Raw genomic sequence first — 23,117 nt, forward strand, 5'->3', positions numbered from 1 at the left:
AGGATAATCTCATCTCAAATCCTTAACTTAATCCCACCTGCAAAGTCTCTTTGCAGGTGCCACATTCACAGGTTTGGGGATTTAGGACACTGACATCTTTGGGGGGGACACAGTCCTTCCGATGTCTGTTCATATGTCACCTTGTTTGAGAGGACCACCCTGCCCTATTATTCTCTATCCCATCACCCAGTTTTATTTCCTTCATTCCTCTGAAAAACTTTGGCATTACCTTGTTCCTTGTGTGTTTCTGACTGTCTCTCCTCATAGAATGTAAGCACCATGAAGGCAGGTACCTCACCCATCTAGTTCACTCTTCTATTCCCAGAGCCTAAGACAGCACCTGGCTGTGGGCAGATATCAGTGACCACATGAATGAATGAGGAGCTGAAGGATGTAGGAATGGTGAGAACATGGTGTATGACCATTTCTTACCCCACAGAGATGGCTTTGGGACTGAGGTCAGCAGCTCTCCATGTTGGGTCAGGAGTCACGGGGTGGGGAGCCTGCCGAGCCTGCCATGCCTGCCAGTTAGCCTGTCCTCGCCCTGTCACAGCATTCTCTGTTTCCTCTGCAGCAGAACCAGTGATTGCAATTGTCCTTTCAGTCCAAAGAGTCTTGGCTTCTGCAAGTCAGTGTAGAAAAGATAGTCCATTGGGGCTGATTGTGGTCCTGAGAGTGGGCAGGGGGGTGAGAAAATCCTTAAAGTGACTCAGAAAATCACATAGCCACAATTATGTGTGCTCTTTGGATTTGACAGTTCTTGGATTTCTTGGCAGATGACGTGGCTGCCTCCTGTTCATTTCTCTATGATTGCAGCTGTATCATGTTTGCCCTTGGGGAGAAAACTGGCTTCTTGCAGCTTCACCCCCCACCCCAGGTGAATTTTGAGGGACCCAGGGATAGAGGTTCCTTTGTTGAACTGCTCCTCATCTTGCTTACTCATGCATGAGACAGCCTTTGTACACAGCCCTTCTTTGTCCCTGCCCAATTGTGTGACTTCAGTCAAGTGACTACCTCTCTCTGAGCCTTTGGTTTCCTCATCTGTAAAATGGGGATGAGTTGCTGAGAGGCTTAGGGGACATGATAGTGGGGAAGGTCCTTAGCGTTTTCCCCTTCCCTCAACCTGGGAGGAGTCTGGTTAGTCCAGACAAGGGGCATTTGACCCTAGGGTGGGTCATTTCAGGAGGCTGTGCCCGGTCTGCTCCAGAGGACTTTGAAGATGGGCAAACTTTTCTACTGCATCAGGTGAACTCCTGCAGGATTCAGGAATTCAGACCTGGAGGGATGGTCTCCACATGGTGTTAACCAGCGGGGATAAAAACAGCTTTTTCATAAAGTGTAGGTGGTTTAACAATTATGCTGACAGCCACATCACATTTACTCTGTGCTGAGAGCACTATTCCAAGTGCATGTATAGCCATAACTAATCTAATCTTCACAACGACCTCCAAGACAGGTGCTGGTATTATCCTCGTTTGCAGATGAGGAAACTGAGGCATAGGGAGAGGTGAAGGGCCTTCCCCAAGCACATAGCAGGTAAATAGTAGAGGTAGGATTTGAACCCAAGCCTCTGAATCCAAAGTCAGCACCTGGACCATCTGGGCCTGTCCTACTGACATAAGCACACATTTTTCTATCTATAGGAAAGTCTGGAAGATTAGAAACAAAAGTATAACCAGTGCTTTCTTGAGGTCTTCCAAGTGGAATGTCATAGGGACTTTGATTTTCTTCTGTTTTCCCAGTGTTCTGTAATGAGCAGGTATTACGTGTGTGTGTGGAGAAAAGAGCTGTGGACGTAGGAGGGCCCTTGGCAGAGCCTAATGGCCCCGGGACCTCTATCTTGTTTTGACCTTGTTTTAAAGGTCTAGTTAAATGCTGCAAGGTCAGTACCTTAACATATGTCACTTTCAGAGCCAGATGTCCAAATTACAAGGCACCTTGGAGTTTAATTCCTATTTCTCCTGTGTTGCCTGTGAGGAAGTGCAACCCACAGAGGCTGAGGGCTGTGGCTGAGTTCCCACAGCCGTGGGGCACCGGGGGCAGCCCTTGGCATCATGCTGCCTTCGAGGGTGGGAGGTGCAGTCGACAGCTTCACTCCACTCTTTTCTCTCTGCTGCTGGAAGCAGGCCCTGACCTGCTGGCATCACTTTCCACTGACCTGGAGTCTGGCCTGGGGTTTCCAGTGACTAACGTTGCAACTCAAGGAACTTTCCATCCTCACAGGGCACTTCTCCTAGAGGCTTTCTCTCTTCAGGAAGCTGTCACAACCTCCCCCATTCCTTCAGAGGAGAGGGGATTGTGCAACATGATCGTGTCCCTGTCTGTCCCCGACCCCTCCACCCCCGGGCTCTGAGGTCTGACGTGGTATCCATGGCTCTGAGGAGCCAGTTCACACTCCCAGTCTGGCATTCAAGGCCTGTCTTTTTGTTGTCCTGGGCTTCCTCTCGCCTCCCCTTCCTCACTCAGTTCACTTAGGTTTGTATTTTTCAAACAGAAAAGCTCCATGGGCTTCTGATTTACTTCTGGTCTCTAGAGCTTGCCACAGACCTGGTGCTGAATCATATTCTGTTGAATGAATGAATAACTTGATGTTCATATAGATTCCTACTCCGTGATTTCTGAAATCCTAGAACTGGAGTGTGATTATTTTATTCCTAGTTTTTTAAAAAATGTCTTTCTCATTTCAATAAAGTCAGTGGGATACTATGTGACCATTCAAAAAGCCATTTATGAGGAGCTTGTTACAACTCGGAAATGCTTTTGGTAGATGGTAATAAATAAGAGCAGGGTGCAAAATCTTACTTACAGTCTGGTGACACCTGCATCCAGAACCATGTGTGTGTGTGTGTGTGTGTGTGTGTGTGTGTGTTTGGGAAGGGAAAGTACCGTAGTGGGATGCTGTGTAACTTGTTTCTTTTTTTCTTCTTGCATTTTTCCTTTTCTTGCAAGTTTCCTTTAGTGAATAACCATTAATTTTATAATAAAAAATGGAGAAGGAATGCCTTATTTTTAGTATTGCCAATGGTAGCGTCCTGTAAATTGTGTATAGTGCTTCAGAGTTGGCAAAGTGCTTTTAGATCCACAGGCTTTCTTGATTTTTATAACAGTTCTGTGAGGATGGTGGTCATGAGTGGGTGGGTTGGTTCATTCATTCATTCATTCATTCATTCATTCATTTGAGTTTCCCTGCCAGGGTTGGGACTTAGGGGTGAGGAGAATGAGACGCTCAGGGCAAAATTTAAGGGGGCACTTACTCTTCAGATGCGGCAAGTGCAGGATAAGCGGAAGAGTGAGTGCCTCCTTAAATTTTCCCCCTGGGGCACCTCTTTTGCCTCACCCTGGTCCTGGCTCTGCGCCCTCTCTGCCAGGCACTGTTCTCTCTTCTGGGGGTCTAACAGTGAACACAACTCATCAAACTCCTTGCCTACATGGGGCTTCTATTCTAGAAGGGGAGGCAGGCAACGTTGTTACTCCACTGTTCCAGTCGAGGAAACAGGCTCCCCTGGAGAAGTGACTTACCCGGAGCAAAGAAGCAGCTAAAGCTCAAGGCCACTGCCGCTCTCATCCAGTAGTCTTTCTCCTAAGCCTTGTGTGGCAGCCAAGTCGATCTTTATGTTCAAGTGCGAATGTGCTGGTCCCGTGGGTATGAAATGGACTCAGCATTTTAACTTGGGCTGTCTGGGGACCCCAGCTGAGAGTGGAGGTTCAGGGATGGTAGGGGGCAGGTGGGGAAGATGTCAGGGACAAAGCCGGCTGGCTAGCTGACACTCTCACTGAGGGACTGCCTTCCCAGCGCTAAGCAGATGCTCTCACTCGCCTTCCAGCCTCCTATGTGATCACAGACCTGACGCAGCTGCGGAAAATCAAGTCAATGGAGCGGGTGCAGGGCGTGAGCATCACCCGGGAGCTGCTGTGGTGGTGGGGCATGCGACAGGCCACCGTGCAGCAGCTGCTGGACCTCCTGTGCCGCCTGGAGCTGTACCGTGCCGCCCAGATCATCCTGAACTGTGAGTAACCAAGGCGGCCTTGCGTGGCCAGCGCCCACGTGTGTTTCAGCAGGAGCTGCACTCTCAGGCCTTAACACCTCTTTAATCTGAAACAAACTTTGAATAAAAGGGTTTATCATCCAACTAAGAAATTAGTAACAGAGGTTACAACCTCTGGTCATGGGTGGAGGTGGAGGGCACACCCAGGCCATTTGGATCCAGAGCCCTCCTTCTTAGCTCTTCTCACGGGAACATCCAGAATGCAGTGCGTGGGCTTCCAGGAAGCAGTGACGTTTTTGCCTGTCAGCCTCTCTTCTGCTTAGAACTTTACACAGATCCCTGCTTTCCGGTTCCAGCTGCCTCAACCTCTCAGGGCTGTGAGTCTACCTTTCTTCCCCAACCTCCTTTCTCTTTCCCTTCCCCTTGTTCATTAAAACTATCTGAGGAGGAGAGATTAAAGCCTGTTTCCACATCAACAAATCCCTGCCCGTTCTTTTGTTTTGAGAGCCTCGTTGTGTTGGTACTATTGCTTTGAGTCCTCAGCAAGACACTTCCCCTTTCTGTATCTTGTGTTTTTTTTGTTTTTTTTTTAATGCTATGAATCTGTGTTACTTTTCGGAGGTGAAAGTGAATGTAGGGGGCATGTAGGGAGCATTTTAAGTTTCTGTATTCCAATTGTCAAAGCCAGTTTCCGTTCCCAATTGTCACTTTAGTTAAACCTTATTTTGCATGTACTTGTTGAAGATTGTTTATGATCTTGGTCAGCTGCCTGCTGCCGTTTTTGAGAACCAGACTTCTGCTCACCACTTTAAGAATAGATTGGAGTGAAACAGTGCTTAACAACCAAACACACCAAAAGTCCTAGAGGTAAGGTGGCTTCCCCAGAGACTTAATCTCCAGGTAATATTATTTGTATTTAACAGAGGCCTTCTGAAGGTTGAGCTTCAACTGAAAGGTGATGTGTGGGAGCCATTGGAGGACCACGTGTGTATCCAGTACCTTGAAATCATGTACTGTGGGTGGCTGCTGGTCTGATTGTGTGAAGAGCTAGGTCTGTTGCGTCTTTGTTTCTTGACATTTTTTTGGCCTTAATTGCGAGGACCATTGTTATTCAATTTGTCAAACATTAAATGTTAGAAGAATTAGAAAAAATTAGTACAGAAGGCTTACTACCCAGCTACCCATTCCTTCCTCCAGCAAATCTGCTTGTCAGTGTCAACCCCTTTTTATTCTTTTAGCCTTTTCTTGGTAGTCTCCTGTATTAGCATTCCAGGTTTACTGCTGTTGCTAAGGGCAGACTACATGACTTAAATAAGACAGACATTCATTTCTCTCTTCTGTGACAGTCCAAGCTGCCCAGGGTATGGAGGACCAGGTCCTTTCTTTTTCATTGCTCTGCCGTCTTGGACACCTGGGTGCTGACTCACACCTGAGATGGCTACCCTATGTCCCCACACGCATATTCCAGCCAGCAAGAACAGTGTGCCCTGGAAGCTGCACACCTAACTTCCCTTCACAAGCTATTGTTGGCCAGGACCTCGTCACATGATCACACCTAGTTGCAAGGGAGACTGGGAAATGTAATGTTTAGCTAGGAGGTTATATGCACAGCTAAAGTTTCTATTACTCCAGAAGAGGAGGGAATAAATATTGGAGGGACAGCAGTCTGTCTACAATCCTCTCCTTTGGGTTACCCAAATATCCATATATACCTGTCTTCCCACACATAAAACATGCTTACCCTTTCCCCACGGGAGACAGGCCTGGAGTCCTAGTCAGTTTCTTCCTTTAGCTCAAGGCCCAGGATCTGTGGGTGATGCGTAGTTTTCTGTATGAGCCTCTGATGATCCAGTACCTCTCCACCAGAGAGAAGTTACTTGCTCCCCTTCCCCCAACACAGCCCAAAACTCATTGGTGGACTATGAAGTCACAATCAAAACTCCCATTTGAAATCAGAAACACGATGACGCTGTAGTTACTTGTCTATAGCAGTTGACACATCTGGCTGACAGGAATTGTAAAAGGTCCCGTGGCTAGTGGCGTAGTCCTGCCAAGGGTCCACCTGGCGTCCCCCTGTTCTCCGTAAGCCAGTGATTCTCAGAGTGGGTGTCCTTGATTCTGTGCCTCAACATCACATGGGAACTTGTCCGAAATGCAAATTCTTGGGCCTCACCTCATTTCCTCATTCAGAAACTCGAGGAGTGGGGCCTGATTCCAAAGATTCTGATGCAGATGAAGGTTTAAGAACCACTGTTCTAACTCCTGGTTCTCTAACTTCTGGCTCTGTCTTGGGGGTGGGGTGGGATGATGTAGGCATTCTGGGGAGCGACCCCACCCCATTCATTATTCTCTGTGGCCTCATGTGACGTGGGAACTGGAGAGAAGGCTACATGGCTTACACTGCCCATTTCCTGCTGGTGTGGGTTTAGAGGCCTGAGAGGAGGTGACGGGTCAAATAATTACAAGCTGTTGTTATACCGGCCTGTGGTTTCTTTGGCAATACAATACAATTCTATGAAAAAGCTAGAAGTTTCTGGTTTCTTGCCTTCTAATCAGTTATGATCCAGTGTAGACATAAGTCTGGAATGTTTGATCTTTCATTTAGTGGTCTGTGTGCTCGGCCTGCGTTGTCTCTTCTCCTAATTTAATGTGCTTACTTGCTCTCTCACTTGAGGCCACCTGAAACAATAAATCGGATGGGCAGGAAGCACTCTTTTTTTTTCTTTTTTCTTTTTCCCCTTACTCCCTCTTTTCCCCCCGCCCCCCAACTCTGAATCGAATCAGCGATCTTGGTATTATGAGTATTGTGCCCTAATCAGCTGAGCCAGTAGGCTGCCAGCTGGCTGCTCATGGCGGCTCATCTCCAGGTCAAGCCATTGTTCTCAATCCAGTCGTAGAGGGAGCAGCTCACTGGCCCACGTGGGAATTGAACTGGCGAGCTTGGTGTTATGAGCACAGCGCTCCAACCACCTGAGCCACCCGGCTGCCCCAGGAAGCACTCTTAATTTGGCTTTTGCCTTTGGGTTCTCTGTTGGCAGAGAACCCCTTCATTGGTGGAACTGGGAAAGGTGAATAGTGATTAGAAAAGTTGGGGTCACAGTCTTATCTCCTGCCAATGCTGTCTCTTCAGGGACCCTAAAATGGGGGTTCTTGGTCGCTTTAGATTGTCAATTACAGGCTGAGAGAGTCTTCCTTTGCAACTCTGCTTGTACGTGGTCTAGTTCCTCTGGAGTTCATCTCTCTTTTGTTGAAGCTTCCTGAAAAATAAGCCACACACACCAACATTCAGAACATTTTCAATTTCTCCCCGTAATTACACGTGTTCTTAGTACAGGGACTGCCTTCTGAGTGTCACAGGTGATTGTTTTATCAACTTATTGCTTTGGTATACAAAGAGTGACTAGCCTTCCAGGCTGCAATATCTGGATACTTGCTGCCTGGGGCTCTACTCCTGGATACCAAATTCTGTATTAATTATTATATTGTTTTGGCTGCTACAAGAAAGGCCAGTGATAGCGGCTTAAACTAAGAGATGGTTTCTTTCAATTAGTAATGTATGTGTTGGCAATCCAAGGCTAATGTGATGGATTCAGTGTCAGGGATTTAGGCTTTTTCTGTCTTATCGTTTGGCTATCTTTAACACGTATGTGGCTTCCATCTTATTTGAGATGCTTGCTCCTGCTCCTACTACAGTTTCCACAGTCCAGCCTGGACTTCACTAAATTGGTTAGAATTTAGTCACCTGACCATGCTTAGCTGCAAAGGAGTCCAGGAAGTGTAGTGTTTAGTCAGGCAACCATATATTTAGCTGAAGTTTCCTTAATGTAGGAAAATGGAGAATGGATGTTTTCTACCACATTAGTACTATCTTATATTTTTATATTTAGCAATTTAAATATCCACTAACTTTCTAGAAGAGCTTTTGTTTTGTACACACCTCTCCTCCCCTTTCCTCCCAGTACATTTACATCTCAATTTTTAGTTCCTCCACAATTGCTTTTGCAACTTTTAATGAATATCCTTACTTTTCTAGTTCTTTTTCCATCAGTTCTAAGCAATGTCTCTTGATGATCCTCTCTGTAAGACAAAGATGTCCATTCCCTTGCCCTTTCTTACTTTTTCGTCCCCACTTTCACCTCTCAACTTCTGGCAAAGACCATTTGTGAAGTAGTCCTGCATGGATGTTGTCACGTCTCCAGGCTCACCCGAGCTCACAGGGAAGAGATAGGTCTTGGATGAAGCTCCGATCTCTGGTCAGAAGAGAAAGGGAAATGCTGTCTTTGTATCCTGGTTGAAAGATGCCTTGATGTAATGAGGAAAGTACTGTGTGCGTATAGGGCATCTGCAGGGCAAGTCATAGTCTAGAGTAGCATTTCCCAAACCATATGTCTCAGAACAGTGTTCCAGCAAGATACCCTCCTACAAACAAAGGGTTCATGAATAACTAAACTTGGGAAATCCTTTATGCTTTATCAGGCCACCTTTGGAGATTCACAGTGTTCACCAGCATATACAGGATTCCGATAAGTCCTGCAGCAAAGAAGCCTATCTAGGCCAGTGTTTTCCATTTATATTTGACCACGGAATCCCCTTTTCATTTGATACTTATTGATATTCCCATGGAACTAACACACTGTGGGAATCACTGCTCTAGTGAAAAAGTGACCATGGTGAAATTGCTAGGCAGTTCAGGGGAGACTCATGATGGAGAGTCTGGGGGATGAGGGGCAGCATTTATATAGTCAGGGCAGCATTCAGCGTCGGAAGAGTCTGACCCCAGGGGCTAGGGCTTACCATCACCCTGGGGCTTAAAACATGAGAGTCCTAATTCTAAGAGGGACTTTTACAGACAACCAGGTTTAAGAGGGGCCTCTGAGCCAGGCTCTAGAGCCTATGTGCCATCATCTTAGGGAGTTAGGAGCAAGAATCAAGGGAGAGGCCAAAGTGTCAGAGCTGTGGCTCCTAGCCAGTGGTGGTTGGGCTACAATCACTGCTGAGCTCTGGAGCTAGGTAAATGCCACCAAAGGCAGGCCGAGGAGCTGACCTGTTCATTGTGGGCATCAGATGGCTCTAACTATGAGGATGGAGGCCAGAAACCTCACAGGTATACCTACCTATGAGGTGAAACTCCCCCTTGTTCCTCTCCATAGGGAGTTAGGTACACAGAGCTGGACAAGAGACTCGATAATGAACGAAAGAAATCTTTATCACTTGCCTGCTATGTACTAGGTACTGGGGACACAGCGATGGAAATACAGGTCCCAGACCCCAAGGAACTTGCAGTGTAGCATGGGAGACAAATATTCATAGGATGATGACACAGATATTCATAACCAACTGCAGTGTGAGTACTCAAAGGAGAAGTGTAGGTAGGGTGGGAAGATAGGGAGGGGAGGGAAAGAGGGGAACATTTGATTTCATCAGGGGAAGCTTTCCCAAGGAAGTGAAACTGGAACCTCCATTTGAAGGATGCGTGGGACAACTGAGGGAAGGGACCACGCGGCCATTTCTAGGCGGGGGGGGGGACAGCATATGCAAAGGCATGGTAGTGGGAGGAGCAATGTTTGAGGACCCAAGAGAGGCCCTGGAGGCCTCAGCCAGAGGGCAGTGGGAGGTGGTGGGCTGAGACTGGGAAGAGGGCAGGGCCAGGCCATCCACGGTGGCACAGGCTGTGGTCACGAGTTTGCTTTCACCAGGAGTGAAGGGAAGGTTTTGGAGGGCTGGTACCTGGGCAATATCCCACTATTCTGGCCGCCGTGTGGAATGGGGGCCTGGGTGATTCCAGGTGTCAACTGAATAGGAGAGCAAGAAGCTTCTAGAATCTGAAGGGATTTGGGAAGTGACCAAGGTTTATTTTCCCATCTGCTGCCTACCATTCTCCTGGGTGGTTGCACAATTTTTGTGTAATTTCTTCTTGGTTATGCAATCTTGACAGTTTCTAACTTTTAGTTTGACATCTTATCCAAAGTCATTTCCTTCCTGGAGCTGGATTTTCATTGGGTAGTGGTAGGGGGGAATTTTTGGCTGCTGCCTAAAGTGAAAAAGAAGAGAATGAATTCTTCCTCTCCTGAAGAGGCTGAGCTGTTGTAAGGGCCAGACAGTGCTTGTGTGTTGCTCTGTCAGAAGGTTTCCCAACATCTGTCCCTTTCCAACCACCAGGGAATAACAAAACATGGGTAGAAATCAGACCCTAGGGCCCCTGGGGATTTGACAATGGAGGTGGCACTGTGTTGGGCCACGATCCCCCGCCAGGTCAGGAGTCAGTGTACCTGGGTTCTAGTTATAACTTTCTTTTTCTTTTTTTTTAATTAAAATCTATTGGGGTGACAGTGATCAACAAAACCACATATGTTTCAAGTGTACAATTCTATAATACATCATCTATATGTTGCATTATGTGTTCACCACTCAGAGTCAAAAAATATGGAACGCTTCACGAATTTGCATGTCGTGCTTGTGCAGGGGCCATGCTGATCTCTGTATCGGTCCAATTTTAGTATATGTGCTGCCGAAGCAAGCACAAGTTATAACTTGCATTTAGCACCTAAATATGTGCCAGGTAGCATTTTATCTCACAAACCTTGTTATCCCCATTTTATAAATGAGGATACTGAGGCTCAGTGATTACCGTGTTTCCCCGAAAATAAGACCTAGCTGGACCATCAGCTCTAATGCGTCTTTTGGAGCAAAAATTAATATAAGACCCGATCTTATTTTACTATAGTATAAGACCAAGTTATGATATAATATAATATAATAACATAATACATACTACAGTACAATATAGTATAATATATAATAAATACCGGGTCTCATATTAATTTTTGCTCCAAAAGACACATCAGAGCTGATGGTCCGGCTAGGTCTCATTTTCGGGGAAACACGGTCAGTAACATGCCCCAAGCAATGTATTGCTAAGTAATGGGCCAGGATGGGAACTCCGGTCTGCTTGACCTTAACCCCTTCTGAGGTAGATCCCTAGATGGCATCAAGTCTCATTTGTCCCCTCTGAAAAATAGGTATAGACATTGCCTTGTCTATTTTTCTTGTAAACTGGAAAGCTTCAAAACATAAGAGATGGTGAGGATTTTTTTTTTTAAGTTATTGCTGTGTGGCCCAGCACAGGTCACCTGACTTTCTTTCCACACATTAGTTATTCCGTTAAAAAAAGGGAAGCTTTAATCACCATGGGTTTCTTAGTAGTGTGAGAATGAACAGAGGGGTATGTGAAATGCATCTAAACCAGTCCCCATCTTTTTAGAGAGGGAGGGTGAGAGGTGGAGGGCAAGAAACTGTCACTTGTTGAGCTCTTGCTCTGTGCTAAGCCCTTGTAACTGGGCTCCTCTGGGTCTAAGTTTTAGGCGCATTTTGAGATTATCCATTGATCAGGACAGGCTAGGTTATGTTGCAGTCATAAATAAATAAACCCTGAAAACTCACTTGTTCGACATATCAAAGATTGATTTCTCAAAGTCCAATGCTGACTCCTGCATTCTTGTTGCCAGCTATGTCCTCTGGAATGCATGGGGTCCAAGGTCAATGTGGCAAGGGAAGAGAGGGATGGAAGAGGCTCACAAGCTCTTAATTGCTTTGTCCAGAAGTGACAATAGCATTTCCACTTAAAATCCTTTGGCCAGAACTAGTCACGTGGCCTCAATCTAATTGCAAGGGAGGCTGGGATACAAGAGGGAGTAAATGACTATTTGGTAAGCACTGTCTCTGCTACAGGTTACTTCAGTTCAAGGGAGTTTATGATTAAGTTCTACCTAACCATAGTCTATGAGGTCTCACATGGTCTAACTCTTGCCCAACTCTTTCACCTTATCTCTGCCACTTTCCCCCTCATTCATTCAACTCAGCCACTAGGGTCATCCTTCATTTGAGAGATACATCAAACTGTTTTCTGCCTCAGGAAACAGTTTGTATATGCCATTCCCTCTCCTTAGAATACTGGTCCCTCCCCAACTCCCTTGCATTCCTTCCATAACGAATTCTTCTTATCTTTTGGGTCTGTGCTTAAATGGTACCTATCCACAGAAGACTTCCCTGACCACCCTATATAACTAGGTCTGTTAGGTACTCCTTTTCCCTCAAGTTTGTTTTTTGCATAGAGCTCATCCCAGTTTATCGTTGGATATCTCGTATTTAGCTAGCTTAATGTCAGGATCACGTCAGTTTTGATAACAAATGGCATCCTCTGTCCCTAACACAGTAGATGGATAAATGGGGAAGGATGAGCCATTTTAGTAGCTGTTGAAGTACAGGTCCAGTGGAGAACCAGAGAGGGAAGCAGTTAGGAGAAGGTCATGCCCTCAGATTCACCGAATTTCATGTGTAGCTTGAATTGGGAATTTTGAGTGGGGTGTCTGTGTTGGGGTGTGGACTTTGGATGCCCAGGAGGGTCGAGCCCAGGGAAAAGGGAGAAAGGAAAAGAGAGGGCTCAGAAAGCTATGTATGGCCAACCAGCACCAGGGTTCTTTTAGTTATGGCGGAATCATTTCCACTTGTTGCATTTAGTTATGGTTGAATCACTTTCATCCATTTCAGCCACCTGAGTCAGCTGAAGAATAAAAACAAATGTATAAATATCACATCCTTGTTTAACTTGAGAACTGTGAAGGGTGGTGGTGGGGATTTCCAGAGTGTGCTCATGGAAAAAAGACCTTGTCAGCAGCTAGAGTTTCCTCTGCTCAAGTGTGTGACTCTTGGATTTGCCACCGTGTTAAATGTTCCCAGGCAACTGGGGAGGAGACCCCAGGCCTTTCTGCCAAGGGCCCATTATGCCTAAGCCTTTCACCTGAAGGAAGGGGGACATAAATAAACAAAATATAAATAACTCTTCTAGGTTCCACTTTATTGAGGTATTGAGCAGAGACTGCAATTGGACCTTTTCCCTAGAGCTATTATCTGAGGAAATAGGCCATATGGGAAAGCACTTAGGACAAAGCCCGAACTAGAGTTAGGGATGGTGGTAACAGCCACAGTAATACTAATAGCTTCTAATTGTTGAGCACTGCCTTGTTTCATCCTCGGGGCACCTCTCTGCCGTGGGGTTGCAGCTCCTCGGTTCGTGTCAGGTGAGACTTAGACAGGTTACCTTGCCAGTGAGCCTGGCTGCGGCACGCATAACTGGTTGGAAGCACGATGGAGTGCTGTGAATTCATTTGACTGCACAGCATAAGTGGTTCATGCTCCTTAGAGGATGGGACCACCTGAAATACAAAGCAGAGAGGAAAAGAAGACAGGCCCGTCATCCCCTGGGAACTGGGAAAAGGGGCACAGAGAAATACTACTCCCCTACCTCTGCCCCTTTGGTACCTGAAACTCAACCCTCATCACTCTGGGTTAAGCCAGTACTTCTCAAATTCACCTAAGGAACTTCAAAAAACATTCAGACTGATTTCATTGGTCTGAGAACCGATATATCAACCTATCAGTGCCCACAGCCACCAAAGCTATTACTTCCATCACTGGCACCCACGCCCCATCCCTGGGGGTCCCAGCAGGGAGAGGGACCCCGAGCAGTCTGTCCTCCTGTGTGTGACCAGGCCAGCTGCCCTTGGCAAAGGCAGGCAGAAGCAGGTCCCGCCTGTTCTCTAGCCGGCTTCCTGTGTTATGCTGCCCTGTGGTTACTGTGCCTTTTGAGATCAGGCCACTGCCTACTGAAAGTCACCGTTTCTATCAGAGGGTTTAAAATGTTGAAAACAGTCTTCCATTCCAAATGCTTCCTTCAGAGACCCAAATTTGGGGAGCAAAGGTTTCTTTTGTTCCCCTGTACCTTTTCGACAGGGAGAGAAGACAGAGGACAGAGGATGACCATTTGCACAATTTGTACCCTGGCCTTTGGCCAGCTGCTTTACATATCTTGTCCCTTTGAATCCTGGGATAATCCTATATTTTTATAGTCCTATATTTAATAATTATTCCGACTCCACAGAAGACACAGATGATACTCAGGGGGTTAAGAAATTTGCCTTGGACATAGCTAGGAATTTTAGAGGCTGGATTGGAAACGGAAGCTTCCCCACACTTATTCTCGGTTCTATTGTTTGATCACAATTTATATTTTCGGATCTCATGATCCTGCAGAATCAACTTTATGTGTAGACTCTTTTTGAGACTATAATCCCAGGGGAAAGAGTCATTGTCCTGGAAGCCTGAGGCGGCTCCTGTACATCAGTCATAGACATAATATAAGCAGCCTGGCCTTGGCAGGCAGGAAACTCCGATGAGATTTAAAGCTCGTCGCCACCTTTTGTCATGAACACTTTGGCCTCTTTTATCCCGCCCTGCCCTCAATGTTCTGTGTTTATTTCCACGGCACTCTAGTATACCAGCCTGATAGATGGGCGTTATATATTTGCTCAGCTACCAGGTTTCCAGGCACGAAGGACCGAGAAACCACAATTTCTCCCTTTTCTGGTTTTGATGCTGGGAAAAGAGGCAAGAAAAAGCCTGCTCTGTGCCTTCCAACTCAGATCAGGCGTCAACGACTCAAGAGTAGAAATGAAGATGTTTAAACATCTTATTTATTGTCTGCCTCTAAAAGACATCTGAAAACCCACAGCATGCTAAGACGGGGGTTTCACAGGAAACCAAAACTTCTCATCAAGTTGTCCCTGCCGGCCTGGGCTGTCAGCTGAGCTCTGTGGCTGGGTGTGGCCCTTGAAGTATGACTAGGTGGGAGGGTGGGTGTCAGCCCGAAAGGTGCTTACGGGCTCAGTCACAGGCTGTGTGGCCCCCACCAGTGCTGCATGACAGTTCTTCCCTCCACACATGTGTCCACATGCTTGCACGTGACCCACGGTGCCAGCTGTGGGCCACTGCACGTCACTGAGAAAGAAGAATAAAAACAAAGAGAAAAACCGGAATCTCCTTAGGATGAAAACATAATGAATCCTTTTATATTCCCCATGGGTGGAGGCCATATTGGTCAGCCACAAATGTTCCTGCCAAATGTCTCTGCAGAGAAGCAAAGATCTGTGCAGAAAGGGAAACAAAAGGGTCACCAGGAGTAGGACACTGAAGTTAGGTCAGGCTGGGATGGCCACCCTCAGCTCCATTTGACTTATGAGGAAACTGAGGCTCAGCCAGTCCTCAAACAGGAGCAGTAAGGTGCTTCTTCTTTTGGGGCCACAGGCAGTTCGGGGTGCAGTTGCGACCTGTAGGAAGCCAGTACAGCTGGGAGCAGTTTTACTCTTGTGGTCTGGCTCTGCAGGAAATGGCAGTCTGGGGTCCCATTTGCTAGCAGGCCTAGCTAGGGGAGCGGGGGCTAGGCTGTGGCTGGCCTCGCCTAGAGGAGCCACCTCTGCCTTTTTGCCTCGTACCCAGATGTCATGAGGATGTCACTGACGTGGCCCTGTAAAGATCACAGGTTCCCTTCCTAGGCAGTTTGTGGGGGGAGGGTGCCAGGAAAGAGGCCATCTCCTGAGCTAGGGAAGGGAGGGCAGAGAAGATGAGGGCAGTGCGTGGCATGGGGTGGCCCCTTCTTCTGGGGGCAGGGGCACAGAGTACACGTCTGTACACTCGGGGAGCAGGCAGCTGTGGTACGGATCTACTCGTGAATCAGCATTCACCACTGGTGATGGTTCGGTTCTCATTTTGTATGAGGGACTGTGCGCTTACCCCCACCTGTGAAAGGCGGCGGTGTTTCCTAAAACAAAAATGTATGATCCGTGAGTCCTGTCTGCAGGGCTGCTGTTGGGGAACAGCCGGCTTCTAGGCCTGAAGGGCCTCAGCTGGTGGGAATTGGGGTGGGGGCAGTGTGTCCACGGACACCCTTTTGAGGTGCCTGAGGACCCCAGTGGGAAGAGAGGAAGTCAGAGTTCTCCGGGGACCACACTGTGGAGGGTGTATGCTGCCTAGAGCCCTGCCTCCCCACCGTGGTCCTGGAAAGGGGCTCCGCCTTCCTGCCTCAATGCCCCTTTCTTTCACTTTCTTTCTCAGGCATGTCTCCTCACCTCCTCGAGTCTCAGTTTCCTTCCTTGCTAAATATCAAGGACACGTCTGAGATAGCTGGTGGCAAAAGCCAGAAGTGAGTTAGATCTGAATCTAGTGATCGCTTCCTTACTAATCTGGGCTAGATGGATTTCCCAGGGCAAACGGCTCCTTGTTTACTCTAGTTGGGAAGACTCAATCCTAGTTATTAGTTTAGCTAGCTTGCTTACTGATATTTTTCCCTTAAGAAACATACTTTATTGTGCAATGAATGCACTATCATTGTTGAAAAATTCTACAGTGTGAATAAACTGAAAAACAACCCCCTTTGTTCAGCTCACAATATAAAATCACTGATAATCACACCACCCAGAAATAATCAGTTAACATTTTGTGTATATTCTTCAGGTTCTTTTTCTCTTCATATATAGATGTCTTCTATACTTTTACCATACTTTACAAAAAACTAGTAACATACGCCTATGTTCTTTTTTTGTCAATATATGAACACCTTTCCATGTCAATGCATATACACATAACATCTTTTTAGTTACTATTAAAGTGTAAAAAACACACAAGTTAAAAAATGTAAATGACTAGTCAAATTCATAGAGACAGAAAGTAGGCTGGTGATTGCCAAGGGCTGGAGGGAGTGTGAATGGGTCGTTCTTGTTTAATGGGGACAGAGTTTCGATTTGGGAAACTGTAAAAAGCTCTGGAGGTGGATGGTGGTAGTGGTTGTACAACAGTGTGAATGTGCTTAGTGCCACCGAACTGTGCGTTTAAAAATGGTTAATTGGTAAATTTTATGTTACGTGTATTTTACCATCATTAAAAAAATAATAAAACTAAAAAAGAAAGTATAAACAATTCAAAGTATAAACAACACAAAAAAGATGTTAAATGAAAACAATGACTCTCATCCTATTCTCTTTATACTTAATAGGTGGCTGTTAACCAGTATTTTAAAAACAGAACAACAGCAGCAATAATGAAGCCCCTGTGTTTTGAGCTGAGCAGTTTCCTTGCGCGGTCTCCCTTAGTTCTCATGAACGTCATCCAGAGTAAACACAGCTGGGAAGTGAAAGAGCTGGTTTCCATCCAGACCTTGAACTCTAAACAGTTAAGCTCTGCCGCTTCTTTTATAAGACAGTTTTATTTAAGATAATAATATACCAGTGACAGTAAAGGAGAACGTCACCTGTTGTCCCCCATTCAGCCTCCTTGTTACTTCCTTGCATTCCCTCTAGCCTTTCTTCACAGGTTCCCCCCGTTTTCCTGCTTTTCTGCAGGTGGGGCCCAGGTGCAGTACCATCTGCCCTAGCCAGATGGTGGGGACAGTGAAAGCAGCCCCAGGTTTAAATCTTACCAGCTGTTTGTCTCAGGGACAAACCATTTCGTCTCTGGGAGCCTCAGGGTGCTCAAAAATGAAATACAGATACTTGTTAACCACCCGAGATTGTCGTGAACATCAAATAATCCGCATAGTGCCATACAACGGTGGTGCCATGTGTTTAGGCTTTATGAATACTCTTCAAGTCCCAGCGCTTGAGTTTGAAAGGGTTGGCCCCATTGTAATGATCAGTTTTGCTTGCAAAGCGACTCAGTTTACCTGTTGGGATGAATGCTACTGGGACTCAAAGGCTAGAGACGGTTTGTCCCAGCGCCACGTGATGCTCGTGTGAGAGTTTGCACGTCGGTGGCCTTCCCCAGGACTTCAGTGCCCCCACTGTTTTGGTTTTCAAATATGGGTCCACCTCTAACCACCAGAGGGTGCAGGGCCTTGAATGCAGGACTGTAGAATTTGGATTTGGTCTGGGAGGCAAGCGGGGGATATAAAATGTCAGGTGAAGGGGGTGCTGTTTATCTGGGCAATGGGAAGTCAGAAAGGCTTTCAGCAGGGAACTGCTGAGGCCAGGTCTGTATTTTGGTAAGATGTGGCCTGGGGAGGAGAACTCGGAGCTGGAGGCAGCGAGAGATGACACGAGGTGGAGGAAGCTGCTTCACACAGAGCTGTCGCTGAGAAGCGAGAGGTGGAGTAGGTGTTTGTGAAACACCTTTGGGGTTTTACAAATTCGTGCAAAGGGGAAGTGATTACTCTCGTGAAGGCAGGTGACCTTCACCCACGCTTTTTTGGCCAGTCCTGCCTGCTCAGGCTTTGTGATCTTGGGCAAATCATTTAACCTGCTCAGGCCTCAGTTTCTCCATCACTAACAGGGATGAAATGAAAAGTCCTTGTGAGGCTTTGATGTATGCCACGCTGGACTTGGGTCTGGCAGAGTTGCCACTCAGTTGACATAGCTACTGTTTTCAGGGTTCCTATCTATAAAATGGGGAAGGACACATGTGTTTCCACTGCTTGTGGAAGGAGAAGCTGTAGGACAGCCAGCACTTCTGTATTTAGGGGCTCCACTAGGGACTTAGCAGGATGGATGTCTCTCATTGCCCCACATGTTCAGGGAAATGTATCATTTATGGGCTCTTTCATGTCTGGGCTCTCATATCTCCCTTCCCAACAGCCTATAAACTGGCAAGCAGATGTTTTCATGATTATCATCTCCCTTTCAGACGTGAAGAAACAAGCTCTGAGAAGGAAGGTGACTTGTGTAAGGTCACACAGCTAGTAGGTTAAGAAGCCAAGTGTGTCTGACTCAGAATGTCAGAGCTGGATTGTCACATCCAATCACTACATTTTACAGATGGGGAGACCAAGGCCCACAGAGGGAAAGAACTCTCCAGGGCACACTGTGAATTCAAAGCACACCCTGGACTAGAGCTCAGATCTCTAGGTCTCTGGCTTCTAGACCCAGCCTCTGGACGGCTACCCCACTTCACTGAATGATAACTTTCTTTCCACCTTGTTTCAGGGAAACCAGTTCCTGAAATCAAGTCTTCCATCCCGGACTTCCCAGATGCTGTGAAGCCAGGAAGGCCCTTGGCAGCTTCTGTGAGAAACATCAAGGATGAACAGACAAAGGAACCGCTTGTGAGGCCAGCTACCGTTCTGGGCCCAGGTATTTTTAATTAAATTTCATTGTTTTATTTAAAGGAAATTTATTTAAGGAAATGATGTGTCTATAAGGATATTCAGCTCAGCATATAATAGCAAAAACTAAGAAACAACAGTGGGGGTGGTAAAGTTAATGACAGAAGGTTGTAACAATAACACTGTTAACATATTATTAACATACAGTACTGTTAACAGTGATTTGATGTATATACATACATGGAAACATGCTTACAATGTACTGAGTTAAAAAGTGAAAAAAGTCATAAAATAATATGTATCATGTGATACTGTTTTTATAGAAAGGAAGAAATAACTTAGTGAATGAAGGCTCTCTGTGTGCCAGACACTGACCTAAGCACTGCAAAGATGCTGACTTATTTAATCCTCAGTTAGCTGTGAGTTAGGGATTGTGATTATCCCCATTCCACAGATGAGAAAACTGAAGCCCAGAGAGGCTGAATAGCCTCCCAGGGTCATAGAACGGGCCCAGGTATTTTACCTGTGGTTTCCCAAGTCCCCATTGCAGGTTCTGCGCTGGGAGCCTGATGACCTTTCTGTCTGCTCTCCACAGGCCTGTGGTTTGCCCTCATAGCCATGCAGTGGGGTGCTGAGAGGTGCTCCCTGCCTCCCAGCGTCCTTCTCTTTGCCAGTCACAGATATGCTGCTTTGTTCTATGGCACCTGATGCACCAAATGGGAAAATGATTTGCTCACCTGAGTAGGAAGGAGCATCTGAGCAGTGTGATTTGAATGCTGTGTCCCTAACCCCTGTACACTCCACTATTCCAAAGCCTTTCAGACCACTTCAGATTTGTCTCCATCCCCTCGTGCCCAGGAATGGGCACAGGGACAGTTTGTCAAATGATGGAAGGACTCAACCAGCAGATGACTTCTCCAAGGGGAATTGCCACTCATGCCCACATCTCCATTCTCACCACCTCTCCCCTGGAGCCTCCCTTCCGCTCTCCTGCAGCCTCCTGAGTGGTGAGCCAAGGATCCCAAATCCACAAACTCAGTTCAGCAGTGTAGATCCTGAAGCCAAGGTCAGCATGGGCTGAGGAGAGCACGCACAGGCTTTGCATTAGACAGACCTGCATTGGAATCCCATTGGAATCTGCCACTTTTTAGCAGAATTCCTTAGCCTTTCTGTGCCTCAGTTTCTTCATCTATAAAATGGGCATCATGATAAAACATACGTCGTTACTTTGTGGTAAGGAATCATACACCTCAGGGCTGCCACCATGTACAAGTGCTCATTCAGTGTGAGCTGATGTTAGGAACATTCCAGGCACCCCATATAGGTGGAGTCTGGAAAATTAATTCTAGCTCAAAAGGTCTGAATTACTTCCTGTAGCTAAAGAAAAAAAAAGGAACTTTGATCAGCAATTAAAGATAAGGGGAAATAGTCCTAAAGCAAACATGATACTAGTTGATGGCCAACGGGAAACACAATAATAAAACAGGGAAATTCTAGGCATGTGCTGGTCAGGCTAGAGGAGGTTACAGGTGTAGCAACTTCTTCTGATGTTCCTTATCTAAGTGACTGCAAAAACAAGCGTCATATGTCTCTGCCAGCCTTTGTGCTGTTCACTTTCTTTTCTTTTTCTTTTTTTTAATGGATTGTATTATTTAATTAAAATAGAAGCAAAGGTGAAATATGAAACTCAAGGTTGAAATAAGATTTTGTCTTACTTTAGAGATTCTACTGTCTAATACTTTATAACATTATTGTAGATTCTAAAAGTAACTTCATAATTAATATGTATTCATTTGTTACACATGTTACACATGACATCTTAGAAAGATAGTAACAGAAGAAAACATTTTAGCATGATAAATTATACACATTTCAAACCATAGTCATTATCTTGCTTAAAAGAATAATTTGTCGATCAAATATATGGTGATGGAAGGAGAACTGACTCTGGGTGGTGAACACACAATGGGATTTATAGATGATGTAATACAGAATGGTACACCTGAAATCTATGTAATTTCACTAACAATTATCACCCCAATAAATTAAAAAAAAAAGAAAAAAGAATAATTTGTCTCGATAAATTCAGGAACAACAGTGATGACATAAAAAAATGGCATCAATATTGAAAAAACCTAAGGACAGGATTACATTGATGTTCTGATAATATAATTTGCTATATGAAGAAAGAAATAGAAGCAGCTAAAACCTAATAAAAAAAGAAAGTTTATACAAAGGCTAAGTTGGAAATAAATTTATGCCAGTGTATTGGTTATCTATTGCTACATAATAAATTACCCTGTCTTTTATGCCAGTCTCTGAAGTCGTACAACTCTTCTGCCTCATTCTAATCATTAGAAGGATGTCATTAAGTCCAGCCCATACTCAAAGAAAGGGGACTTACTCTTCCCTTCTTTTTTTTTTTTTGTAGATTTTTAGGATACATTTTTAAAATTAGTTTCAGGTGTACAAAACAATGTAATAGTTAGACATTTACACCCCTCACAAAGTGAATATACCGTTCACTTTCTTTTTTTCCCCCTCCCCTTCTTCCACCTCCACCCGCCCTCCGGTTCCATTCATTTTCTTGAATGGCCCTTAGAAGCTCATGTGCCTTGGCAGGTTGAGATGATAACTACAATCTGTAGACAGAAAAAGGAAGTCGGTCGTCTTTCTCTAAGTTGAACGTAAGAGAGTAATCATTAATTTCATCAAATAACCCAAAGCCTGTCTTCTCTTGGGAAAACCTCCAAGCTTCCACTGGGCCTCAAAGTTCAAGCTGATTGATTATCTTGTAGGAGTGGAGAATGTGGGGTCAGTGGGGGCTGAGGTGGGAATAGCGGCTACCTGCGTGCAGGAGACACTGGGCCAAGAGCTCCTAGTCAGGGCCTCACAAGTCACCCTGACAACCAGAGGGGTGGAGGCTTGTGATACCCACTTTGACAGCTAGGGAAGGATGCGTGACCTGCCAGAGCTTCCTGGCTGAACGAGTGGTGGGGCCAGGGTTCAGCTCAGGTGGGTTGCCCAGAGCTCACATCGTAATCCCTGTATATACATACTGACCCCCTTGCAGAAGGTGGGGAGGAAGTTGGGGAGAGACATGGAGGAGGAAAATATGTGAGCAGGTGAGCCACGGACAGGCTCTGAGCACCTCATTAAACAGATTCTCAAAGCTAGAATTCAGATAAAAGACCTCTGAGGAGCTGAAATAACTGTACAGAGCCTTAGCTATGGGAGAGGCCCTTGGGCTGTCAGTCAGAACCTGTTCACTCTTATTCTACACATAGTTTTGCCAGCCTTGGTACTCCATGTGTACCAGAGACTGATCTTTGTGCTTTGTAACTGTCATCTCTTTTGATCTGGACAAGAGCTCTAAGGAATGGATTATTATTGCTTTTTTTTTTTTTTTGCATTTGAGAAAGCTAAAGAAATAAAGCACAACTCACCCAAGGTCAAATCTTTAGTAAAAATGGAGCCAGGACCTGAGCCCAGTTGTGTCTGATAAACAGAGAGGAGACTGGGAAGCTGCAGAGGCAGATCCCCGGCCAGCCAGTAGGCAGGGTACAAGAAAGCCCAAATGAGATGCAGCCCACCGCGCGTTCTGTGCTCAGGCCCCCAGTGTTGCAGCACCACAGAGTGAGAGTGGAGGTATTCCGCTGGGGAAAGCAGATATTCTAGAAAGATTTCCACGGGATTTTTTTTTTTTTAGTAGTTTGGGCACATGAAGGGTTAACTCTTGGTGTTTTGGAAATGACCCTTATGTAGCCCAGTGTCTTCCCTGACCCAGTTCTTCCATGAGCATCGGCAAAGCAAGGGCTCCTTGTTATCTGATGTATCAGCCTTGCAGTAGTGGCCCAAATCCCATTCCTTTTATTTTTTTCCAAAACCACAGGAATAAATAGACTCAGACACTCCTCCAACTACTACTAGTAGCTCTCATTTGTCACAAGAGTAGATCTCAGTGATCCCCCCAACCCAAGGGACCTGGTACAGCCCCCAAAGTGAACCCCAAGCATCAAGTCAAATCATAAGTTCTGGCTGTGTGAGGTCAGCAGTGACCTTGGAGAGGACAGGGGCCATTGTGCAGCCCTGCTCTGATGCCAGCACTCGGCCAGGGAGCGGGGATGGCACAGCACTCGAGGAAAGAAGCAGGAGGGAGATCAAGTCGGCCTGGAGCAGTGTTCTTGGAGTGTGGAGCCTGTGTCCCC

The 23,117-nt window shown here is 46.0% G+C and overlaps 1 protein-coding gene across 1 annotated transcript in view; it reads left to right on the plus strand.

Annotated features, from left to right (window-relative positions):
• IRAK2 (interleukin 1 receptor associated kinase 2) overlaps positions 1–23,117 on the plus strand; it is a 50,917-nt gene that overhangs the window by 5,280 nt on the left and 22,520 nt on the right. Inside the window, exons 2-3 of the mRNA XM_081072134.1 lie at positions 3,825–4,007; positions 18,791–18,937. Coding sequence (XP_080928260.1) covers positions 3,825–4,007; positions 18,791–18,937 — 330 coding nt within the window. The remainder of the gene's footprint in view (positions 1–3,824; positions 4,008–18,790; positions 18,938–23,117) is intronic.

The sequence above is a fragment of the Rhinolophus hipposideros genome (genome assembly GCF_964194185.1).
Source record: "Rhinolophus hipposideros genome assembly, chromosome: 14".
NCBI lineage: Eukaryota > Metazoa > Chordata > Mammalia > Chiroptera > Rhinolophidae > Rhinolophus > Rhinolophus hipposideros.